The sequence below is a fragment of the Kogia breviceps genome, chromosome 3 (genome assembly GCF_026419965.1).
Source record: "Kogia breviceps isolate mKogBre1 chromosome 3, mKogBre1 haplotype 1, whole genome shotgun sequence".
Lineage (NCBI taxonomy): Eukaryota > Metazoa > Chordata > Mammalia > Artiodactyla > Physeteridae > Kogia > Kogia breviceps.
Window position 1 is genome coordinate 176324973 of NC_081312.1, and position 23938 is coordinate 176348910.

A 23938-nucleotide genomic window follows, 5' to 3' on the forward strand; every position below is an offset into this window, starting at 1 on the left:
AAAAATTCCATTTAAAGAGTCACTAGGAACATGAGGTGTGATTTTGTAACTTATTCTTAAGAGTTTCCATCTCGGAGTTTCTGTGAGTAGTTTAAAACATATCACATTTAAATACAGTTTAAAAAAAGATGCAAACATCCACATTACACCTTAGCGCTTGTCACTGGGAATACAGCAGAATTTATGTTAATGTTAGCAGACATAAGAGAAAGCACCTTTTCATCTGATGCTACCTTGTGTGCTCTGCTAATGGTAAAGTTACCTTAAACGTTTCATTGAGATGCCAGCAATAAATGCCCGCAGTGTCCAGTTTACAAGAAAATGCAAAGGATGCTGGTGAATAACATGTTAACTTCCTGACATCTTTTTTCCCCCTTAATAAACGAAATCAGAAGACAATATTTAAAAATAATTTAGGGACTTTCACATGAAAATACAGTGGATTTATTAATTTTCCCACAATTTTACTACTGTTAGCTTCCTTTACTTCAAAGCTGATGTCACTTTTCAGACTACATTAAAAACTGTCATGAATATTTACCGATAAAGGTAAGTTTTAAAAATTTTTTCTAATGATGTACAGAAACATTTTTCTCCCTTTTTCATTCCGGCTGCTCATGTAATCCCCAAAAGAAGAAGAACAAAAATCTACGAGAGATTTGCTAATGAACTAAGGAAATGACTGTATCAAACCATCAAAGAGATAGCTACCATATTCAGCCTTTAATGTCTTATCAAATAAATTCTCTGGTCATTCATGTCCATGAAACAGTTCAAGTTCACCCAACATTTCTCAATTAAATTAGATGGGTAATCTTAGTTCAGCTCTTCGGGAGAGTAATAAACCACATTGGTCACAGTTGACCACAGCTAGTATGCGATTCATAAAGGGCTGGGTGTCCACTGGAAAGCTAATCAGTGCACCGTCACTTGTAAAATTCCCTCCTGCATTTTGAAGCGATAATCTGTATCTAATTTTTAAAGAAAAATTTACTCTCCTTTCACTCTTCTGAGGCCAATTTCTTTTCTGGACCTGAATAGAGATCATTGGTGAAACAGTACCAAATAGCTCTGGTATGTGTATAACAAAAACCCACCTCTTTGTAGAACATAACAAATTATGCAATGTTCACAGATGCGCTTCGCATTGTGCCTTTTGTGAGAAAATGAAGGCCCAAGTCAATTCCCCACCCCCCTCTTTATGAAAGCCTGGGCTCCCCATGCAATCTGTCCTCATCCTACAGAAAAATCAGTATACCTAACACGGAAGCTTCATAGTTATTTGAAAAGGGATTTTTCATTTGCACTTTTGGTCTTTGTAATTTATTTGCACAAGTGTGAATTTGAAGTTGCAAGCGAATTTGTTCCTATAAACAAGCAAGGAGGATTAAAATGTTAACTGCTCCTCTAGCCCACATTTGGTATTTAGAGGAAGTGCTGTGTTCACACAATCCCATGGCTTGAATTTATAGGCTACCAAAGAAATATAGTAATTTTTCGATTACAATTTTAAAAAACTTACACACTGAAAATATTTTAAACACCGTTTCTGTATTTGGGCTTTTTCTGATCTTTATGAGGGAAGGGGCTAATCGCTAATCCTGACTTTCACGAGGTAGCAGTTTCTGCAGAAATGGTGACAAATGCAGAGAGGCATTTTCAGGTTCACCTTGCCTCGTGGGACCTCTGTAAATACTGGTATTGCTTTTATTGAATGTGCTAATTAATCTTTTAAAAAATTTATTTATTTATTTATTTATTTTTGGCTGTGTTGGGTGTTCGTTTTTTTCTATGCAAGGGCTCTCTCTATTTGCAGCAAGCGGGGGCCACTCTTCATCACCGTGCGCGGGCCTCTCACTGTCGCGGCCTCTCTTGTTGCGGAGCACAGGCTCCAGACGCACAGGCTCAGTAGTTGTGGCTCACGGGCCTAGTTGCTCCGCAGCATGTGGGATCTTCCCAGACCAGGGCTCAAACCCGTGTCCCCTGAATTAGCAGGCAGATTCTCAACCACTGCGCCACCAGGGAAGCCGCCAAATGTGCTAATCTTTGAGTGTCCGCCTTAGAATAGAAATTTCATGCACTGAGAAGACTCTCTGCATCCTCAGTGCCTCATCTAAGTCTTTGTTTATAGTAGGTGCTCACAGTTACCGTATGATCCAACAATCCCACTCCTGGGCATATATCCAGACAAAATGCTACTTCGAAAAGATACATGCACCCCAGTGTTCATAGCAGCACTATTTCCAATAGCCAAGACATGGAAGCAACTTAACTGCCCTTGACAGATGAATGGATAAAGAAGCTGTGGTATATATACACAGTGGAATACTACTCAGCCATAAAAAAGAATGAAACACTGCCATTTGCAGCAACATGGATGGACCTAGAGATGATCACACTAAGTGAAGTAAGTCAGAGAAAGACAAATACCATGATATCACTTATATGTGGAATCCAAAATATGATACAAGTGAGCTTATTTACAAAACAGAAACAGACTCACAGACACAGAAAAAAAAAATTATGGTTACCACAGGGAGATGGGGGGTGGGGAAGGGATAAATTAGGAGTTTGGGATTAGCAGATACAAACTACTATATATATAAAATAGATAAACAGCAAGGTCCTACTATAAAGCACAGGGGACTATATTCAATATCCTGTAATAAATCATAATCGAAAAGAATATAAAAAAGAATATACATATGTATAACTGAATCACTTTGTTGTACAGCAGAAGCTAGCACAGTGTTGTAAAGTAACTGTACTTCAATTAAAAAAAGTAAAATCTAGTAGGTGCTCATGAAGTCTGTGGAATGAATGAATAAATAAATGAATGAATGAACAAAAAGGTGAAACCTAGGAGGTTAAGAAGCATGGGCCCCTCGGTATCCACGGCCTTTCCAGTTGCCTCCACATTGACCGGTCTTGGTCATGAGACTTGCTTTGACTAATGGGACAGAAGCAAATGTGGCGTCAGCAAACGTCAAGAGTCCTTGTGCACTGGCGCTTGCTCTTTTTTGTTCTTGGGAACCCTGACACCACCATGAAAGCAAGACTGGGTTTGCCTGATCAATGATGAGAAATATAAGATGTGGTTGCACCTGTCAGCCCAGCAGACGGCCAGCCTGAGGCCCATCGACAGCCAGCTAACTGTAGGATAGGAGCGAGCCCCAGCAAGAGCAGGCACAAGACCTACCACCTAGGTGCGAGCACGTATAAAGGCACAGAAGCATGGAACAGCATGGAAGAGTGGGGAACAGCAAGTCATTTGTTATGACTAGATTAGAGAGCTCACGTAGGGGAGAGGCAGGGATTATGCATGCTCTTATATGCTAAACTGAAGAATTTGGTTTTATCCTGAAAGCCACAGACATCTATTGAAGGATGCAGAGGAATAACAAAGTGTGTAAAAGTGAATCGAAGAATGAAATCCTTAGTGACCCCAACCCTTAATGCTCAGGGGAGGGGGGCAGAACTGAGTAACCAGGAGAGACCGACAGAGAAGGATGTTCTGAGAAGTAGGAGGAGAACAAGAAAAGGTTGGTGTCTTGGAGTCAAGAGAAGAGCGTTTCAAGTTAAGGGACGCTCATTAGGAACAGAATGCAAGGGGTGTGGCCCAGTGCCAGGGGATACACTGGAGGAACTGAAAACGATTTCACATTTGAAGGATTCCCTAGGGAGGGTGCCCTAGGCAGGAGGAGTGTCAGGGAGATGCAGAGCAAAAGGCAAGTGGAATAATCTGGGGCTAGAGAAGGAGAGCAGCTTCCGATGATTTCTCTCTGGAGGGCTGACATTAAAGGTAAGGAGGACCAGAGGGTGCCTGCTTGAAGAGGAAGGGAGGGGATGAGTAAGAAAAGAAGGCATCGACAGGATGACAGGAGGAGGCCACTGGGATGTGGTGGGACTCTTTAGTCAGAGGACAAATAGGGATGTTAGGTTGTTACCCAAGTTCATACAGTTATGATGTGACGCAAACGTCAGACTCAATTTTATTAAACATTTATTGATCATTTGCTGAATGCGTGGGAAGTGGCAGGCACATTTATACACAAGCCTTATCACATTTGATTCCTTAAAACGACAACATACCTTGAAGTTGGAGGAAGTAGCTTTCTAATCAATCCAAGGGAGATGTCTCCATTACTTGAGAAGTCAACGGCAGAACTCCTTACCCTACGATGTAATGCCAACTGGAAACACAAGGTCCCTGAACTCATTTGGGATGGTGGCTCTCTATCTATTGAATGTGGATGTCATGGAAATGATCAAATTGCCATCCTGCTTTTGGCTTCCTAGAGCTGCTGTAACAAAGTAATAGAAACCATATAGCTTAGAACAACACGTATTTATTCTCTCACGGATCTGGAGGTTGTAAGTCTGAAATCGAGGTGTTGACAGGACCTTTCTCGCTCTCAAACTCTGGGTACAATCCTTCCTTGACTCTTCCTAACTTCTGGTAGTAGCTGTAGATCCTTGGGGTTCCTTGGCTTACAGCTGCACCTCTCCAATCTCTGTCTCTTTCATCACGTGGCATTCTCCCTGCGTGTGTGTGTCCCAATTTCCCTCTTCTTATAAGGACACCAGTCATATTGCATTAGGGCCCACCCCAATCACCTCATCTTAACTTGATTAAATCTGCGAAGACCCTATTTTATAAATAAGGTCACATTCACAGGAACCGGGGTTAGGGTGTCAACATATCTTTTGGGAAAGGGGGGACATAATTCAACCCCTAACACATCCTTTTCCAGAAAAGGTAACTTATTGCCTATTTCACAGACAGAACACCGGGGGAAAGGACTTTTACTAAGGTGCAACAGAGACTTTTAAAATGTTCTTTCAAGAAATGGTAGATATTTAATACGTGCTTTTGATGTATAGGATAATAAGAAGTGGGGCCATTGTTTACAAAGGGGAAGTGTTCTTTAGAACAGACTGTATACATAAGGTAGGCCTGAAATCAAATGAAGGGCCTTTGGTCTAGAAACATGAAGAAAACTGATTTGAACATATAGGAATTTTTTGGTGGGGGGAGAAGGAAGTACAATATAGCAAGTTCATGATTTATTATACTGTATGGTCATGATAAATAACAATTTAAAAAGAAAAATAATCCAAAGATATACTGGGGGTCTTCCCTAGTGGCACAGTGGTTGAGAATCCGCCTGCCAATGCAAGGAACACAGGTTCAAGCCCTGGTCTGGGAAAATCCCACATGCCGCGGAGCAACTAAGCCTGTGAGCCACAGCTACTGAGCCTGTGCTCTAGAGCCTGCAAGCCACAACTACTGAGCCCGCGTGCCACAACTACTGAAGCCTGCGTGCCTAGAGCCCGTGCTCCACAACGAGAAGCCACAGCAATGAGAAGCCCGCACACCACAACAAAGAGTAGACCCCGCTCCGTGCAACTAGAGAGAGCCTGTGCATAGCAGTGAAGACCCAACATAGCCAAAAATAAATAAGTAAAATAAATTAAAAAAAAAAAATCAAGACATACCGGGATAAAATAGATAAACACTTCTCAGGTAAAGAAATGTAAAACAATGAGCAAGGCTGTTATGGACTGAATTGTGTCTCCCCCAAAGACGTTAGAGTTCTAACTGCCAGGACCTGTGAATGTAACCTTATTTGGAAATAGGGTCTTTGCAGATGATTGAGTTGAGATGAGGTCATTAAGGTGGACCCTAATCCAATATGTCTTCATCCTCATAAAAAGGTGAAATTTGGACACAGATGGACACACACGGAGGGAAGACTGTGTGAAGACATGAGGAGACCACCATCTACAAGCAAAGGAACACGTGAGGTTCCTGAAGCTCTGAGAGCAGCATGGACGGAACCTGTCCCTCACCGACCTCAGAAGGAACCAACCCTGCTGGCATCTTGATTTCAAACTTCCAGCCTCCAGAGCTGTGAAACCACAAATTTCCGTGGTTCAGCCAACCAGCTGCTGTACTTGGTCATGGCAGCCCTAGCAGTCATACACAGGCTCAAACCACAGCCCTGTGTAATGCCAGCTACAGACATTCACAGTGACAGCCAGGAATAAAGCTCCTGTCTGGTGACAGAGGCTAAATGTGCTCCATGTTGGGTGAAAGAACAAACCACTCCTCAAAGACAGAGGCATGAATGAAAGGAAATTGGGAGAAAAAAATAAGTTTCTAACCTGGGGCTACTATGGCTTTTTAGAAAGCTCTGGGCTTAGGGAGGCTCAAAGGCAAAACTTACTTCACTCACAGGAACTGAGCCAAGCGACCTGATAGCTTAAAGGCTTCAAGACCCTGTTGTCACAGCAGGACAGGCACCCCCAAACTTATAAGAACTGGCTGTAGACTGGGAGTGAGAGTGGTGGAAGTGGGTGCTGTTACCAAACTGGAAATACCAAATTACCAAATACAGGAAATATTGCATTCAGGTGGTGGGAGGGAAGAGAGAGAGAGAGAGAGAGAGAGAGAGAGAGAGAGAGAGAGAGAGAGAGAGAGAGAGAATGAATATGAATGAGACAAAGAAACTTGACCCTGTAAACCAAAATTCCAAAATAAATAAAGGAACGGAATGCTAGGAAAGACAACAGAAAGATAAGCTATCAGGATATGAATTCACTCCAGATAAATTTAAGTTGGTGAAATAGTTTGACAAAGATTTTTAAATGTGTGTTTAGTATGCTTGCAGAAATAATTGATAGTGTCCACTAAACAAATAAATCACGATGCAAAACAGGCCAGGATAAAATAAGGACTGGTGGCTCTGAAAATCAATCAATTTAAAGTCTTGGGAAATAAAAAAAGTCACTAAAATAAAACTAAAACATGGGATAAATTGGGCATAGATGAAGAGAGGATTGGAAAATCGGAAAAGGTAACATCAAGAAATCCATCCATATGCACAACAGAGAAATAAACACAAAAATTAGAAAATGTAGATTAGAGTCATGAGAAGAGACTGTGAGGTGCTTCAGAAGAAAATAATGTGTAGGATGTTACACAAGCGATGTTTGAAAAGACAATGGCTGAGAAATTTCTAGAAGTAAAGAAGATATGAATGATCCAAATTGTACTCTGAATATTGATCAAGATTAAATACATTTTATAGAATGAGTACATTACAGTAAAACTACAGACCATCAAGAATAAAGACTAAACCTTAAAAGCTACATAAAGAAAACTCAAATGACCACAAATGGCTGACAAATCAACAACAAACTTCAAGAAGCCTGAGCAGAGGCTCAAAGGCAACGGCATAATAACAAAATGTGGAGGAAAAAATAGCTGCCAACCCAGAATATCATATCTTGCTAAACTACCCTCAAGAGGGAGATAAAATTAAGACAAACAGAATTTATCATTAATAGGTCCTCACTAAACAAATTATTGAAGTAATGATACTTTTTAACATGCACATATACTAAAACATACACATACGCAATGGGTACTCAACATGTAATTCTGTGTTTTCTGAATATTTGAAATATTTCATAAAACAAAAAAATAGTTTCTAAATTAGTCGACGAGACCTTCCTCAATTCATTCTTACTGATATGTAAACAAAAATAATAAGATTATTTTATAGTTGTCACTCTAGCTTACATTTGTGTAGCACGTAATAGTATATATACAACATACTTCTTCCTATGACCTACTTTTTTTCCATGTGATCATTTCATTCAAGATAAGGAACATGCATTAAAGAATCTGAACCAGCCGGGAACAGGAAAGGCTGAGGACTGAAGCCCAGTGACACTTCCCTACACTGACATAAATATCCGCTTTTCTGATCTCAATTTATTCCCTCAAATTCCAAACTCGGGGTTCCTCCCATTGAAAGGAATATTCATATGGTATCCTTCACATGCAAAGATGTCACTCCCAGTTCACTTAAGGGTGCAACTTGATATGTCCATGAATTTGCATGAATCCATATACAACATCTTGTAACATTTTGTCATTTCTCTAACAGAACCATTCCTAAATTTAAAAATTAATACTCACTCAACACTAATTAAAACCTCTCTCAATATTTTGTTACCACCATAAAAGGCTTATATGGTTTATACTGACTGGGCAGCAATGGGTAGCTGAGGTTTGGGATGAAATCAGTGGCCACAGGATCCAGAGAGGCTGCTGGAATCCAACTCATGGCCCAATGACTGAATAATAACACACACCAGAAACCATCTTTGCCTCATGCTCATGCTTTGGAGACCTCTGAGTACCAACGTGGGGCATAATTAGGAATATGCTTAGTGGCATTTATTCAATGAAACATTGTCTACAAATACGTAAAAGCATCACTAGACTGAATTAATACAAGACAGTCCATCAAATTAATAAAGTACTTTTTTTTTTTTTTTTTTGGTGGGACGCAGGCCTCTCACTGCTGTGGCCTCTCCTGTTGCAGAGCACAGGCTCTGGAGGCGCAGCCCCAGCGGCCATGGCTCATGGGCACTGCGCCACCAGGGAAGCCCAAAGTACATTTTTAATATGTATTAGTCGTGACCTTTTTTCCTACTAAGTTGTTATGATCTTACAAATTCAGAGTACTTTGCCTGCCTACTTGTTTCAACTATTAACATTATTTTCAAAGCATGTATTATCTGTTTTCATTTTTCAATTCACTATTTGACCAATGGACAAAGCTTCAGTTGGATACAGAACTTCAGATTAATTCTCGAATCCATTTGGTCAGCTTGGCTCTTTTCTATGCCATTGAGAATTCCCTGTATTTGGAAAGGTATGTTAAGAGACACACTGCTGATATTCCAGGCTTTAATTTGTCATTTAATATCCTATATCCCATGCCTTGAATAGAAAATATCTTTAGAACACAGGCATAAAGAGCAAGGCAAATTCTTAAGAAAAGGTAGTTGAGAATCAGCCCAAATCTCAAAGACAAGGATGACATATATAACTTAGCAATACATCTGAATTACAGGTAATTGGTGACAATAAGGGAAGTAGAAAAGTTGGTGGCAGTGACATCATAAACATTAACAGACCCCTTAATACATTATATTTAGTAAATCAGGTTAGTCCTATTTTAACATTTTTAATAGCCATCAATTACATGCCAAGCGATGTTATATATTATATACGTATGTGGTATATGTGTGGTAATACTGTAAAATATGCATTTGAATATGAATACCTTAGTAAATTATATTATAGCTGAAGTCTAGAAACAGTATGTAAAACAATGCTAACACTTATGCCTAAAATACTTTCCTTTTTATCTTTTAAATTCCAATTTCTTGTGTGATTTTTAAAATTATTTTTGTGTTTAAAACAAAAACAGGGTCAACTGAACTCCACTTTCAATTAATATTTATTTTTATAAATTGGTGGATAATACACTTAGTAAAAAAAAAACCACTTTTCAGGTCCAAAGTTTCAAAGGGTGAAAAGAAAGGTTTTAAAATCCTATCCAATGTATTGCGATTGTTCTACTATTCTTTAAAAGCCTTTAAAATCACTTCTTCCATGTTTCTTCCCTAAAAGTCTGAGAGAATTAACAATACAATGTAATCTAGGTTTAAATTTGGGTGTCTCCTGTGTTTCAGATATTTATGTTTGAGCTTTCTCTTACTGACAAGCCACTTAAAGGGTCACTGTTACTTTGAGGTTTTATCTATGAGATTTGTGTCTTTGAGGCTCATTAGGAACATTTTCAAAGATTACAATGTCAATAGCACCTAATTACTGGACTGTGAGAAAGGTCTTCTTAAGTACATAAAATCTGTGGCAGTGCACAGTGCACAATGGACAGCTCAGACCCCAAATTTTATCACAGTTAAGTAGCAAACAAATTAATAATGTTACCTGGGATCTTTTGGGATAATTACTACTGTGTAAAAAAACGGCTTTGAAATTCTGCAGATAGTATGGTACCTCATTTTTTTATTCCCTTATATTAATGAGGATTTATTTATCTCTTAAACTTTCTTTGTTGCAAGAATAACTCTCTGTTGTTCTTGCTAGAATTTTTTGGAGTAAAGCTTGCAACATAACAAAAAGTTAATTTCAATTTGCCTAGGAAAGATATATCACCTGATATAACGTTGTTTTAAGTTACGTTTTGTTTTATTTTGCTCTTTTCAAAATATCTACCATATGATCTGATACCAGTGACAAATTTTATTCTTTCTTATGCTTGGTAGACCATTAGTTACTAAAGAATTAAAGGAGAGACCAGTTCTTTTCAATCACTAGCCTACTGCTGAGGACATTATAGCTCTCGTGTAGTAGATTAAAAAGCATGTTTGCCTGACTTTATTTTGGGAACCCAGGGATTATATTATCCATAGCTCAGGAGGAAAGGCAGGGATGGGGTTAGCGAGGCACTTCACCTCATTTAATCCTCATAGCAAAGCTGGGAGGCGGGGTCGCCATCTCCATGTTACACAGCAGAGGGAGATGAATGAAGTTACCCCGGGAGTGACTGGAATGAGACAGGAACCGAGGTCTGTCCACCTCCAAAGCGTTTCTGCCACATCCCGTTTTCCCATTGTGTGCTGTTGAAAATGCGACCACACAGTGTCACGCGTGAGTCTTGGGGCAAAAGTCAATATAACGGAGTGGTGACAAGCCTGGACTCTAGGGCCACATTCTCTGGGTCTGAACCCAGCCTTATTTATAAATTAATAATCTATTTATTTGTGGTCATAAACCTGCCAGCTTACCAAACCCCTCTGAATCCAATTGTCTCCTCTAAGACTTGAGAAAGCAAGAGGGCTGACTTTATAGGGTTTTTGTGAGGATTAGAGTTAAAACTTAAAAGACATTTGGAATAGTACCTACACCCTCTAAATGGTTGTTATCCACAATTTTCAAAAGTATCTTGTGGTATGAAAGTACAACGTAAGAACCTCTATCTTTGATGCAACACCAAGGATGCTGTTAACAGGGAGGATAAATATTCATAGAGTAATTAACATATTAATATTCTATTTACATAATTTAAAAAACAGAACTCAGTACCACAGTGACTTTACAGGGTTGAATCTGGCTTCTGTCACCATATAGGTCACCCCCGTCTTATAGGAAGTAATTAAGATTTGTCTATAAGTCAGATACGTACGAACCATGCAGCTAAACACCCCTTTGAAAATGTATTTGTGAACTAGTGCTTAAAAACACTGATAACGTATTGAACTATTTCCTAGGGGCCTGAAGGGGGTTCTCCACCTCCTGAAGTACCTGAGAAGCCTGGAGTGATGTGTTTTGTGACGACAGTTTGGTCTTTGACCGTCTAGTGTGAATACTGTTCAGTCTCCATAATCGTGAAAGGCTGATATCTAATGAAAAAAATTCACCTACTCCCCAATTAGTAAATTTGTAATTCAGTTTCCTCCTGGTATTCATGTATTGGTTTTTTTAATCCATTAAAAATAGAAAATTTATTTCTAGTCAACTTTGGATTAACTGGAACCCAATTAACCAGAAACTTTTGTTAACTGGATGATTCCCCCACACTATCTTCAGAGGGGAAAACATGACATGTCAACGTTGCATCAGAGGTTTTGCAGAAAGAAACGTCAGAGTTATGTCCAGAGGCTTTCAGTGTGACACTGTCACCCACGCCTCTTCTGCAGTGCAGTCATATTCAGAATGGTGCGCTTTGTGGCATGCTGCAAAATTATGGATCATAAAATAGCATCTACTTTCAATTTTATTAGGAAGGCAAAAAAAAAAGGGTGTCAATGAATTTTAGGAGGGCTTTCTGTAGACAGGGTGGAAATAACTGTACACTTTGCATTTTTAGGACAGAGGAAAGGGAGTGACAGTGTTTGTTTTGGCCAAAGCTGCCTTATGGCCCAGGTGGCCGTCAAGGTCAGTTTGTATGACTACAAATGGACCTTTGAAAACTGGTTTGCTCGGCAGAGAAAAATCACTTTTGGATGTAAAGTTCTCAACTGAATTTTCTGCTGTTAATTAAGCTCTCTAATTAAAATGCCAGGTGGAACACAGGTTCCAAATTTAACAATTTATATTTTTATGATAACTCATGAGTCTCTCTTCCCCTAACACATTGTGATATTTCAGAAATAACTTACTGTATGGGTTGGAATTTTCCAACAATTCAATACAGCTACTCCCTTATTTAAATGTTGATATCTTCGGCGGCTTCCCTGGCACTCCAGTGGTTAGGACTCCGCACGTCCACTGCAGGGGGACCGGGTTCGATCCCTGGTCGGGGAACTAAGATCCCCCAAGCCACGCAGTGTGGCAAAAAAAAAAAAAAAAAGGCGATATCTTTAAATTGCATGCCCCAGGCTAGCAGCTGCTACAGAGTCCAGGCTGGGTGTTACTGTCACCTAAATGCCAGTCCGGGAGGCAGCCAGCATCATGACTGCCGAAAGATTCCTCTGCACCCAGGCAGGCACCTCCAGAAAAGATACTACCTATACCCACAAGCACTACAGAAAAAGCCTCTCCACTGCATGGAGGCCCAGAAGAGAGGTTCTTTTCTCAATCTAGTTTTCAAAAAGTTGATTTTAAAATTAGGGTCCAGCAGCAATAAAGATGCAGACATAGAAAATGGACTCGAGGACACTGGCAGGGGGAAGGGTAAGCTGGGACAAAGTGAGAGAGTAGAACTGACATATATACACTACCAAACGTAAAATAGCTAGCTAGTGGGAAGCAGCTGCATAGCACAGGGAGATCAGCTCGGTGCTTTGTGACTGCCTAGACGGGTGGGAGGGAGATGCAGGAGGGAAGGGATATCGGGATATACGTATGCATATAGCTGATTCACTTTGTTATACAGCAGAAACTAACACAACAGTGTAGAGCAACTATACTCCAATAAAGATGTTAAAAAAAAAATTAGGGTCCAGGATTTAACCTCATATCACACACTTCCTCCTTGTATAAAGATTCATTATAAAAGTCTACTTTTAAAGATTCCCAGACATGAAAAACAGAAATTACTGACATCCTTTGATTACCATCAGTAATTCAAATAACGTTGCATTTCGTTAATCCAACTTGTTTATTAGAGAAAAGCAAGCATGGTTGTTTCCTAAAGACTTACAGAAACGTGTGGACAAAATGTACTTCCACCTCCAAAACAGTCAAATTTGAGGCCGCACGAGGACTGATGGGAGATAAAGGATACTATAAATAGTTGTCCTTTTCTTCTAAGTATTAAATTGGAAAAACAGGCATTTAACAGGAGCTTCAGGTTTGTTGGCAGTTTAATTAAAAAGAAACAGGATTCCAACTGAGACAGTTCCTGGTTTTGAAGTATGACTCAATTCATTTTCAGTTAGCAGAGATCAATATTCAGAAATACATATTAACATTCTTTTATTTATCGTATCTATTAATTTAATAAATTGGCTGAAAAAAGTTATGCATTCACCCAGAAACCAAACATCTCAGGACAACAAAGAAAAGCATTATTAATCTTAATTACCCATCCTGCGTGAACCATTTCTCCAACAATAAGGATTCTTACTTACCTCTTGGTGAAGGAAGGAGAGATATGTGATCCCTGTCTAGGTCGACATACCTGTTGTCTGTCTGTAGGTAAACCAAACCGTTTCATTACTGAGGCTGAATAATACTGACTGATTGAATGTTAAATAGGGAAAAAATAATCTCCCTACCGAAGATGCATGATAAACATTTGCAGAAGCTGTCGACGCTGTTATCAATTTCACTTTGGATTGCACAAATAAAGGTTTAACTTTCTGAAAGACACAAACGGTACGTACCGTGTTATCCAGGGGAAATGATGACCAGCTCAAATGGATGTAGAATGTTTTTCAGTCCTTAGTTAACTGAGATATGAAAATCCTGCTCCTAACTTATTTGCTCAAATATGGCTGGGGAAATCCTTCCCTTTAAACCCAAGGAATGGACCCCTTCCTAATTCAGGCTCCTTTGAGAGAAAATTCAAGAAAAATGTTTTCCTTAATGTCTCTTCTGACTCTACTTCCTTTCGGTTATCCCTGCGCCGTATGGGGTTTACTGCTTGTAACTGGTCAGGTACCACCGGGCCATCCCCAGCACCACCCAGCTCCTGGAAGCTACACGGTGATGGTCCTGGTTCCCAGGAACTGAAGAGTGAAAACACAAAAGCATCTCTTCCGGGAGTTCAGAAGCAGTAGCACACAAGCAGAACTGCCACCAGCATCATATACTGCAAAGTAAATCATGAGATTAAAAAAAAAATGCACAGGTGAAAAGGACCAAAAGTACACCAAGCATGATTATCAAAAAGAGGTCTGAGGTCCATGGATGCGCCCTGGAAATTTATGTGATGTTCTCCCTACTCAAGGCTTCTCTCTTGCTGGTTTGTATGTGTGTATACACACATACATGTAAGTGTGTTTGCGTGCATTTTTCTATTTCCCCACAGCCTGCCCCCACTCTGTGTTTGTTCCTCTCAGCAAACAGACCATTTAAATATTTATTTGTATTTTTCATTTGAATACGTTCTTGCAAAAATATGTAATTTTGTGCATGTATTTTAATTTGTGCTAGTGGTATTATGTGATATCCTATTTTGTTGATTCTAAGGCATAGCCCTCTGATATATATATATATTTTTTTGCGGTACGCGGGCCTCTCACCGTTGTGGCCTCTCCCATTGCGGAGCACAGGCTCCGGACGCGCAGGCGCAGCGGCCATGGCTCACGGGCCCAGCCGCTCCGCGGCACGTGGGACCTTCCCGGACCGGGGCACGAACCCGTGTCCCCTGCATCGGCAGGCGGACTCTCAACCACTGTGCCACCAGGGAAGCCCATGCCCTCTGATAGTTTAACATCCCTAAAATCAGGCTGCATCTGACAATAGATGGAGTGTCACAGTATGACTGGCAGCACTTTTTCTCTATTTTAGAGTCTTATAAAATCTTGAACCTGGGCTTCCCTGGTGGCGCAGTGGTTGAGAGTCCGCCTGCCGATGCGGGGGACACGGGTTCGTGCCCCGGTCCGGGAGGATCCCACGTGCCGCGAAGCGGCTGGGCCCGTGAGCCATGGCCGCTGCACCTGTGCGTCCGGAGCCCGTGCTCCGCAACGGGAAAGACCAGCAGTGAGAGGCCCGCGTACCGCAAAAAAAAAAAAAAAAAAAAAAAAAAAATCTTGAACCAATGTTGAGCACATCTTAGATTCAGGGTGAAAATCAGCAGATCTCATGTGTTCCACTTCTTTCACTAAGGACTATGTACAAAGTAATTTCACTAAGTACTTGCTTTTAAGGTCCGTCCATTTTGCTACGTATACATAAAATCTAGCACCGCGTAGTACGGCACAGCACTCCAGGCATGTGTCGGCCCCGTTTTGCCCATCTGTTCTCCTAAGGCGGTCCAAGCCACACCATCTCTTACCAGCATCACTTCAATAGCTTCCTAATCTGCTTCTTTCCCTGTCCCTGGCCTCCATTGCTGCCAGAGCTGTCCCTTTAAAATGTTAAGTGAGATTGCCTTACTGCTTTGCCGAAAACTCTAAAAGGCTTCCAATTTTACTCAGAGTGATAGAAAAAAAATCGAAGTCCTATCATCCCTTTAACCATATTTATTCCTGTTCTCTCCTCGTTCACTCTGCTCCAGCCACACTGCATGTTTTGTTGTTTCTCAAACATGCCAGGTACACTTCTGTCATAGAGTCTTCCGATGGTCCTTTCTCTCCCTGTCTAGAAAACTCTTTTAAATATACATATGGTCCTTTCCTCACTGCCTTCAAGTCTTTCATAAAGATGGTAAAAGAAGCCAGTGTTAAATGCATGACTGCTGAGAATTTAAGTTCCAATGTACTCCATTGTTCCATACCGTGGGTGTAGAGGAAAATACAACCTCTCTGACAGGGCTGAAAAAGGGAAAATCCTGCTGAAGTTGGGGTCTGAAATAGGGGCTGTGCATATCAACCTGCCTTCCAGCTGAAATGTAAAAGGGAGATCTGAGCAACACACAAGAATGCAGTTGGTAACACTGGGTTTCAACACACCTCACCCTGTCAAGGATGAGAGAGAAGAGTAAATAAAACAGGAACTATGAAAAAACTGTAGAGTCAGTTAAAGAAACAGTATCCTGAAATTAGAACTATATTCTTTAAAAAATGAGGTATTATGAGATCTAGATGAAAATTTCATTAAGCTTCTTGTCCCCAACAATAGAGTATAAGAATATACGAACTCTAGAAACTACTGACAAAAGTCTCTGGAAAAGAATCGGCAGAGATAAAATGCAAACGAACATAATATTGTCAACAAAAGCTATACCTTGTTTATGGATTAGACGATTCAGCACCTAAAAGGTGCCAACTGTGCCCAAACTGATCTATAGATTTAATGCACTTCTAGTCAAAATCCCAACAGAATTTTTAATTTGTTTCTTATGTTTTTTTTTATACTGTGAATATTGACAATCTGATTCTAAATTTTATATGGAAATGTAAAGAACCAATAAAGCCAAGGCATTCTTGAAGAACATCAGGGCAGGAGTATTTGTTTTATCAGAAAAAGATTTATAATAAAGGTATAGATATTAAATCAGTGTCACACTGATGCGAGACTAGAGAAATACAACAGTAGGACAGAACAGACAGAAACAGACTCATACATATATGAGCCCTTACTATAATATATAACGGGTGGAATTATGTATCAGGGGAGAAGATGGACTTTTGAATAAATGGTGCTAGATCTGCTGATTATCTATATTAAAAGAAAATGAAATCAGATGTCTACCGTTCTGTACACTAATATCAATTCTAGGTGGATTAAACCTCTAAATATGAAAGGCAAAACAAGAAAAAAAATTTAAGTTTATAGAGAAGAAAATATTTTTTGTTTTTTAGGTTTTTTAAAATTATTGAAATATAGTTGACAAAATTATGTTAGTTTCAGGTGTACGACATAGTGATTTGACATTTGCATACATTAGAGAAGAATGTATTTTTGATTGAAGGTTAGGTAAGGTTTACCTAAAGACAGAAAAAAATATAAAGGCAAAAAGGAAAAGATTATTAAACTAACATTGAGATTAAGAACATTTATTTATGAAAAGATACCAAAACCTTGTCCACAAACTGGGAGATGACATTTGCAACCCAAGCATGCTGCTTGGTACATATTTGTACTCAAATATCTGTGAATGGACAAGTGACTAGAGTACAGGGAACCAAGGGAAAATGTTAGTTTACCCAAAGTTCATTCACTCATCACTCTCTCCCCTTCCCTCTCTCTATTTTTCTTAAATATTCGCTGTCCTCTTTGATGAGTGTCTTGAGTGCATATATACTGTGTAGCTATATAGATAAGGATTCATGAGCCTGAATCCCAAATAAGTAGTGGCACACAGATGTATTCTAGACTAGATAGAGTCCATCTCTCCTCCGTAGGAAGACAGATTGCATGAACATCTGAGGCAGGGCCAAGATTTTTCTCAAGGAAAATCTAGATCTATTACTATGCTTGGACTGGAATAATTCTGAGATTTTAGAAGTCTGTTTCATAAAGCCAGGACAATTCAAATTTGGACCAGAAAATTTTACCAGATAATCCTTAAAAAGCCTGCTTTTTGAGTAGCACAGCATTCTCCTGGGTCCTCCAATATTTTATTTGTCCAGCTGATTAAATATCTAAAATGAGGATTACTCCAATTAAAGTTGTAACCTTCAGTTGAGAAGAGAAAAAACCAAAAGGAGAAGAAAGAGACTTAATATATTCCCATCTATGTAGACCAGTTTTGGAACATTTCAGGGGAGTCAATTATTAAAATCCTCAGCACGGTTCCTATTACTATGTAAATTTAGTTAAAAATTAGAAATAATATTATCTTGCCAATGTTCTTAAGTTCTCTGATCTCTTGCAGCAACTTGGAGTTAGAAAATTGTCTTAAAGTGAAAATTGTGGAGAAAATTTTAAAAAGAAAGTGATTTTAGATTGTAAGCCTCTTGAAGCAGGAAACCAAAGTTTGTATTTCTTGTGACTTTTTCCACAAACCTGACTTGTCCTCAGAACACTTAGCTTTGCAGCAGTTTCTCAATAGCATTTATAGTAGGTTAAGTTACTGATTGTTTGCAATTTATTGATTGTCTTTCTACACTGGTCATCATGTGCCCTTACAATTACAACTCCCAAGTGAAAACATTAAGTAAAGAGTTTTAAAGATAGTCTATCTTATATCATATGATATCACTTATATGTGGAATCTAAAAAAATAATACAAATGAACGTATTTACAAAACAGATATAGGCTCACAGACACAGAAAACAAATTTATGGTTACCAAAGGGGGAAAAGGAAAGGGATAAATTAGGAGTTTGGGACTAAACAGATACACACTAGTATATATGAAATAGATAAACAACAAGGACCTACTGTATAGCACAGGGAACTATTTTCAATATCTTGTAAAAACCTATAATGGAAAAGAATCTGAAAAAGAACATATATATATTCAGTTATATATATATATGTGTGTGTATATATATATATATATATATATATATATATATATAAAACTGAATCACTTTGCTGTACACCAGAAACTAACACAACATTGTAAACCAACTATACTTCAATTTCCAAAAAAAGTCTATTTTAGGATTGGGCTGTATCTACAGGTGACTTCTAGTGTGAAAACGAATGGCTTCGTACTAGGAACAGATTCTTTTACCTCCTTTTTCCATTTGGAAGTGACTGGATACTTGGATCTTGAGCTGTGATAGTTCCTACTTCCATCCACGCGCACAGCTGGTCAGGTTGATAAGTGCCTCCCGGGGGGAGTCCCCCCCCGCTCCTCTGAAATTTTCACTTGCCTCCATCACAGCTCAACCATACTGCATGGTAACAATTTGTTTACACATCTATGTCTCACACTGGAGAGAGCTCTTGGGGTTCGGACACTCTGTCTTAGGCCATCAGCATTCAGCAGAGTGACTCATGTACTATCTCCAGAGCCTCCAATGTCAGGGGTTCAAAACATGTTAACTTCAGAAAGACGCGTTACAGGTATCATCAAAGAGACAAAGAGCATCTAGCCAGTATGTACTTACAACATAATTGAAGGACGTGTTAGTCAGCACTGAAAACTGACGGAACAATGTGTGCCGAGTGAACATCTCATTCTTAAGCACATGAAAGCTGAAATAAAAGAAGCAGTGGAATTAAAATGAACAGAAATTATAGGAAAGAGCCAATCAGTATTATGTTCTTGTGATTAGAAACTACAATGTTCAGTGTAAGAGCAAGGAGATACAAGTAAACATTTAAAAATATTCGTATGAACTTATCACTCTTTGATTTCTAAAATTATGTATTTTCCAGCCCTGAAAAGCAAACAGGAGGGAGTAGCCATATACCACAAAAATCATAGTATAAAAACAGTTTGGAAAGGAAAAATAAATGGAATAGAATAGGAACACTGAAACAGATTCGGGAATGTACTAGAACATAGTCTGTGACCAAAGTGGCACCACAACCCAATCTGGAAAGGACTGGAGTAAAGACCTAAATATGAGAGGTAAATCAATGCTTGTCTAAAAACATGGGAGAATATTTTAGTGGAGATGGGGAAAGACTTTCTAAACACACCTAAGGCGAAAATATTGATGGATAAAAATTAAGAATTTCTGTACAATAAAGGTCAGCATATACAAAGTTCATAGACTGGGAAAAGGTATTTGTAACATCTAAAATTGATAGATAAGGAATTTTTTAAAAAATTTATTATTTTTTTTTGTGGTACGCGGGCCTCTCACTGCTGCGGCCCCTCCCGTTGCGGAGCACAGGCTCCGGACGTGCAGGCCCAGCGGCCATGGCCCATGGGCCCAGCCGCTCCGCGGCATGTGGTATCCTCCTAGACTGGGGCACGAACCCGTGTCCCCTGCATCGGCAGGCGGACTCTCAACCACCGCGCCACCGAGGAAGCCCGACAGACAGGGAATTAATAAGAATACACAAATAAATTTCACAAGCCAACAAGAAAGCAAAAGGTGAAAAGAGTTCACAAAAGAGGGATGTCCTTTAGAAGGAAAACATCAGATCAAAAAAAATAGCATCTGAAAGTCAGTTATTATCAAATATTAGAACTCAATCCTTGTATCTCTCTATTTTTCTCCAACACTCATTCTTAGCAGATCTCATTTAATCCCATGGCTTTAAATACCATCTATACTTATGCATCCCAAATTTATGCCCCCAGCCTAAACTTTCTTCTGAACTGCAGACTCATATACTCATCACTGCCACTAGACCTCTACCCTTAAGTGATTAAGGGCACCTTAAATTTAACACATCAAAACTGATTTCCCTCCAAAATCTTCTTGCTTGTTTCAGTTGAAGGCAACTCCATCCTTCCCACCTTATGTCCAATCTTTCAATACATCCTACTTTCAAAATATAAGCCCAGTTTAATCATTTCTCAACAGCTCCAGGTCTCCCACCCCAGGCAAATCACCATCATGTTTTGCCTAAGAGGGAATTATTCTTTCTGGAACTCTTAACTTTTCTCCCTGCTTTTCCTTTGGCTTCCCTATGGCCTTTTATCAACACAAGTCATAATTCTTTTAAGACATCAGATCATTGGGTCTTTCCTCAGTTCAAGACTCTCCAGTGAGGTTTTAGGGTATCAACTCATTATTCCGAATATTGATAAATAAAGGGGATCAAGCATTTATCTTGCCTGAAACTATATTTCAGGGCAACCGTTGGGGAAAACTTTTTTTTTCTTTAATAGAATTTAGCTAAGAAATGCAGAAGGAAAGATAAAATAAAGGTATCACCAATTTGCAACCCTAATGAAATCTTGGATCGTGGTTTATGATCATTGATGGATGTTAAAATTATTTGGAGAAAGGTCAGTGATGAACCTTAAAATACATGAAGTAGCCTGATAACACTTGATTAAAATAATATAGTCGGACACTATGTGCCCTATGATGTGATGCATAGGAATCACATAGTAGTTCGAGTGAAGTAAGTCTTGCCTAAAATATTGAACCTGAGTCTAATCAACTCTCTGGATTTAAAGATCAGTTTGTAAGATATATAGATAGAAGAATATGTTAGATGACACCACACAGACATACACACATGCACATAAACAATTAGTCAAATCCAGAATGGGGGACAGTCTACATAACAAATGAGCATATTTCTCTAGCAAATCAGTGGGTTGGACAGAACGGGGATATAAGTGGGACCATCAGAGAAAAAAAAAAAAAAAAAGATTTAAAGGATATAACACCCAAATGCAGTGGTCCACCTACCGTGAATCCCGATTTAAAGAAACAACTGTAAAAGATTCCCTTGAGATAATCAAGGAATTTGAATATGATTTGGTCAATAAGTAGTACTAAAGGATTTATATTGCTAACTTTATTAAGTGTGGTAATGACCCAGCAGGCATGTAAAAGAGAAAATTTTCTTATCAATTAAAAACAAAGCTTCTGGGCTTCCCTGGTGGCGCAGTGGTTGAGAGTCCGCCTGCCGGTGCAGGGGTCACGGGTTCGTGCCCCGGTCCGGGAGGATCCCGCGTGCCGCGGAGCGGCTGGGCCCGTGGGCCATGGCTGCTGGGCCTGTGCGTCCGGAGCCTGTGCTCCGTGGCGGGAGAGGCCCGTGTACCACAAAAAAAAAAACACCAAAAAACCAAAAAAACCAAAACAGAAAAAAACAAAGCTTCTAGTGATTTCCCACCTCAGAGCAAAACCCCAAATGTTCTACCTCACTGAGCTCTTATACCACTCGTCCCTGCTCACATCTCTCCAGCCACCCGGCTTCCTCACTGTCCTTGAACACACAAGCAACCCCCACCCCAGGACCTTTGCACGTGATGTTCCTTCACCAGGAAGTCTCTTCCAGGTAATCACATGGCGTGCTCCCTCACTCATTCAGGTCTCTATATCTGAAGATAAATATTATCATGTGCAAATGAACGGAAATGTTTTAATAGCCCTACGGAGGGAGATGACTGTGTAGGTCCGATTAAACCAGGTATCAAGAGAGTCTGTCCATCCTGTCGATGATTTAAATTTGAAACACTGCGACCAGGAATAAAACAGAGTTTTGAATTAGGTTTTCTTTGAAGTGACTTTGACTACTCTTCTTTTTTAGGTCAGTTATTTTGCATCTCTTGAAAGAGGTATGTGAGGGCATTTCCTATTAATAAATATATACAGAAAAATGTAAGGCTCCCAATTTCCTTAGAAGATGATGAGTTGCATTTTTATAAATAGAATTTGTATACATCACCACACTATACCTGTTCCTGAGAATTAAGAATTTCTTTTCCCAGTTTTTGTTGATCTGATCTGATTCCTTCTTAACCCTGTAATAAATTTATAGGTGGTTAAATATTGTATTAGCTGCAGGTGAACAATTATGAATTACTATTACCAGTACCTCTCCGACTTCTTTCTCTCTTCCTCTAACTCAGCCTTTAACATTTCTATTTGCTCTTCCAAACCGCGTTTCTCTTCTTCAATCTTTCAATAGAAAATACATCACAAAGTTAATTATACCCTGTTTCCCCGTAATTCTGAAAGATTATTTCTATTAAATAGCATGCATATTCTAACGATCATCAACAATTTGGGGGGACAATGAGTTACATTTACTTGCAAATTCCCATAAACGGGAAGAATTTAAGATCCCAGGCCTCCATTTCCTGTAAATGATTCACTTCAAAGCAGCCAGTGTGAGACAATATTACCAAGTAACCAAAATTTATCTTCATCCCCCCTCCCCCCTAGCAGGTATCACTTTTTCTAAATCTCTTCATCATAGCAGCAGCTGCCCCCAGTTACTCTGTTTCCTCTTTCTATCAAAGCTGTCCTCAGGAAAGGCTCTGACCAATTCAATCACATTAGAACTGAATGCCATTTCTCAGTATTGTTTCTATTTTACAAGGGAACAAAATTTTGGCAAAGGAATGAGTCTGTAACGGTGGAACTGTAGGCATGTCGTGAATGAGATTTCTTTGGGTGTGGCAGGGATATACCCCAGAATCATACTATAGATGCAAACAGGTCCTCTGTCTCTTCGTTAGACTGATTCTTGGTGTAGCTTTCAAAGTCCCTGCTCCTCTCTAAGGATAGTCAGCATCGATATAAACAATATTTAAGTTAATAATAAGGGTCATATTAGTAATTATTATACCTTAGCCACTGATAGTCTCGCTTTTTCTCCATGCATCGCAGCAGGTATTCCATGTCTAACCTGGAAAGAAAATAAACCAAAGCAAGTATAACATTTCAAGTCAATGCATAAAGATGTGGTTTTTCTGCAGCTTAGAGAAAGGCAAATGAGACTAAAAATATGCCAACCCTGGTCCCATAGGGGTCTTGACTGCCTCATTTAATTTAAAAGACTCAGTGTTTATACATTGCATTTGCAATTGGACAATTACATCCCATTAAAACCAACCTTCCCACTACTGTTTGTTTTTTAAATGCATTACTTTGTAATTATATATGGGTCAAATTTTACCATTACACTTTTTTTTAAATGAAGTGGGCAGTTATTACCCAGTGAAGTCACAAGCTTAAAAAAAACTTTTATTTTTCTCAACTATCTTTTGGATTAAATCTAATGAATCCCAGTTATAGATATAAAAACACTGTGTTTCAAAATGGTTAAGTAAATCACATATTGCAGTTTTTTGTTTTTTAGATTTTAATGCATTCGTTTGCTCATTTATTTAATAATAAATAAATAAACTTTTATTTTAAATGATAATTAAGATGAATTTTCACTACTATTCCTCTTGAATGATGCGGAGAGCAGATGGCAGTGAGAAAATATACTGAATATAAAAACCTGCTTGATTAGCTATTCTTATATTCCTCTACAGAATGTAGACAGCAAAAGGTGCTTCTTATTACCACCACTACCTTCTCTAGTGGGTTCTGTGACCCAAACGCTTTCGATCTGTTGCCCATCTTGATGGGGTGGGCTCTGCCACGCAGGGGCTGGAGCCAGGTCTGCAGA

At 39.2% G+C, this 23938-nt stretch overlaps 1 protein-coding gene across 1 annotated transcript in view; it reads right to left on the reverse strand.

The window, feature by feature from the left end:
• C3H10orf67 (chromosome 3 C10orf67 homolog) overlaps window positions 1–23938 on the reverse strand; it is a 115689-nt gene that overhangs the window by 2937 nt on the left and 88814 nt on the right. The window contains exons 11-16 of the mRNA XM_067030739.1: window positions 23108–23167; window positions 22352–22434; window positions 22212–22277; window positions 19006–19093; window positions 13612–13695; window positions 13465–13525 (exon numbers count right to left, since the gene is read on the reverse strand). Coding sequence (XP_066886840.1) covers window positions 13465–13525; window positions 13612–13695; window positions 19006–19093; window positions 22212–22277; window positions 22352–22434; window positions 23108–23167 — 442 coding nt within the window. The remainder of the gene's footprint in view (window positions 1–13464; window positions 13526–13611; window positions 13696–19005; window positions 19094–22211; window positions 22278–22351; window positions 22435–23107; window positions 23168–23938) is intronic.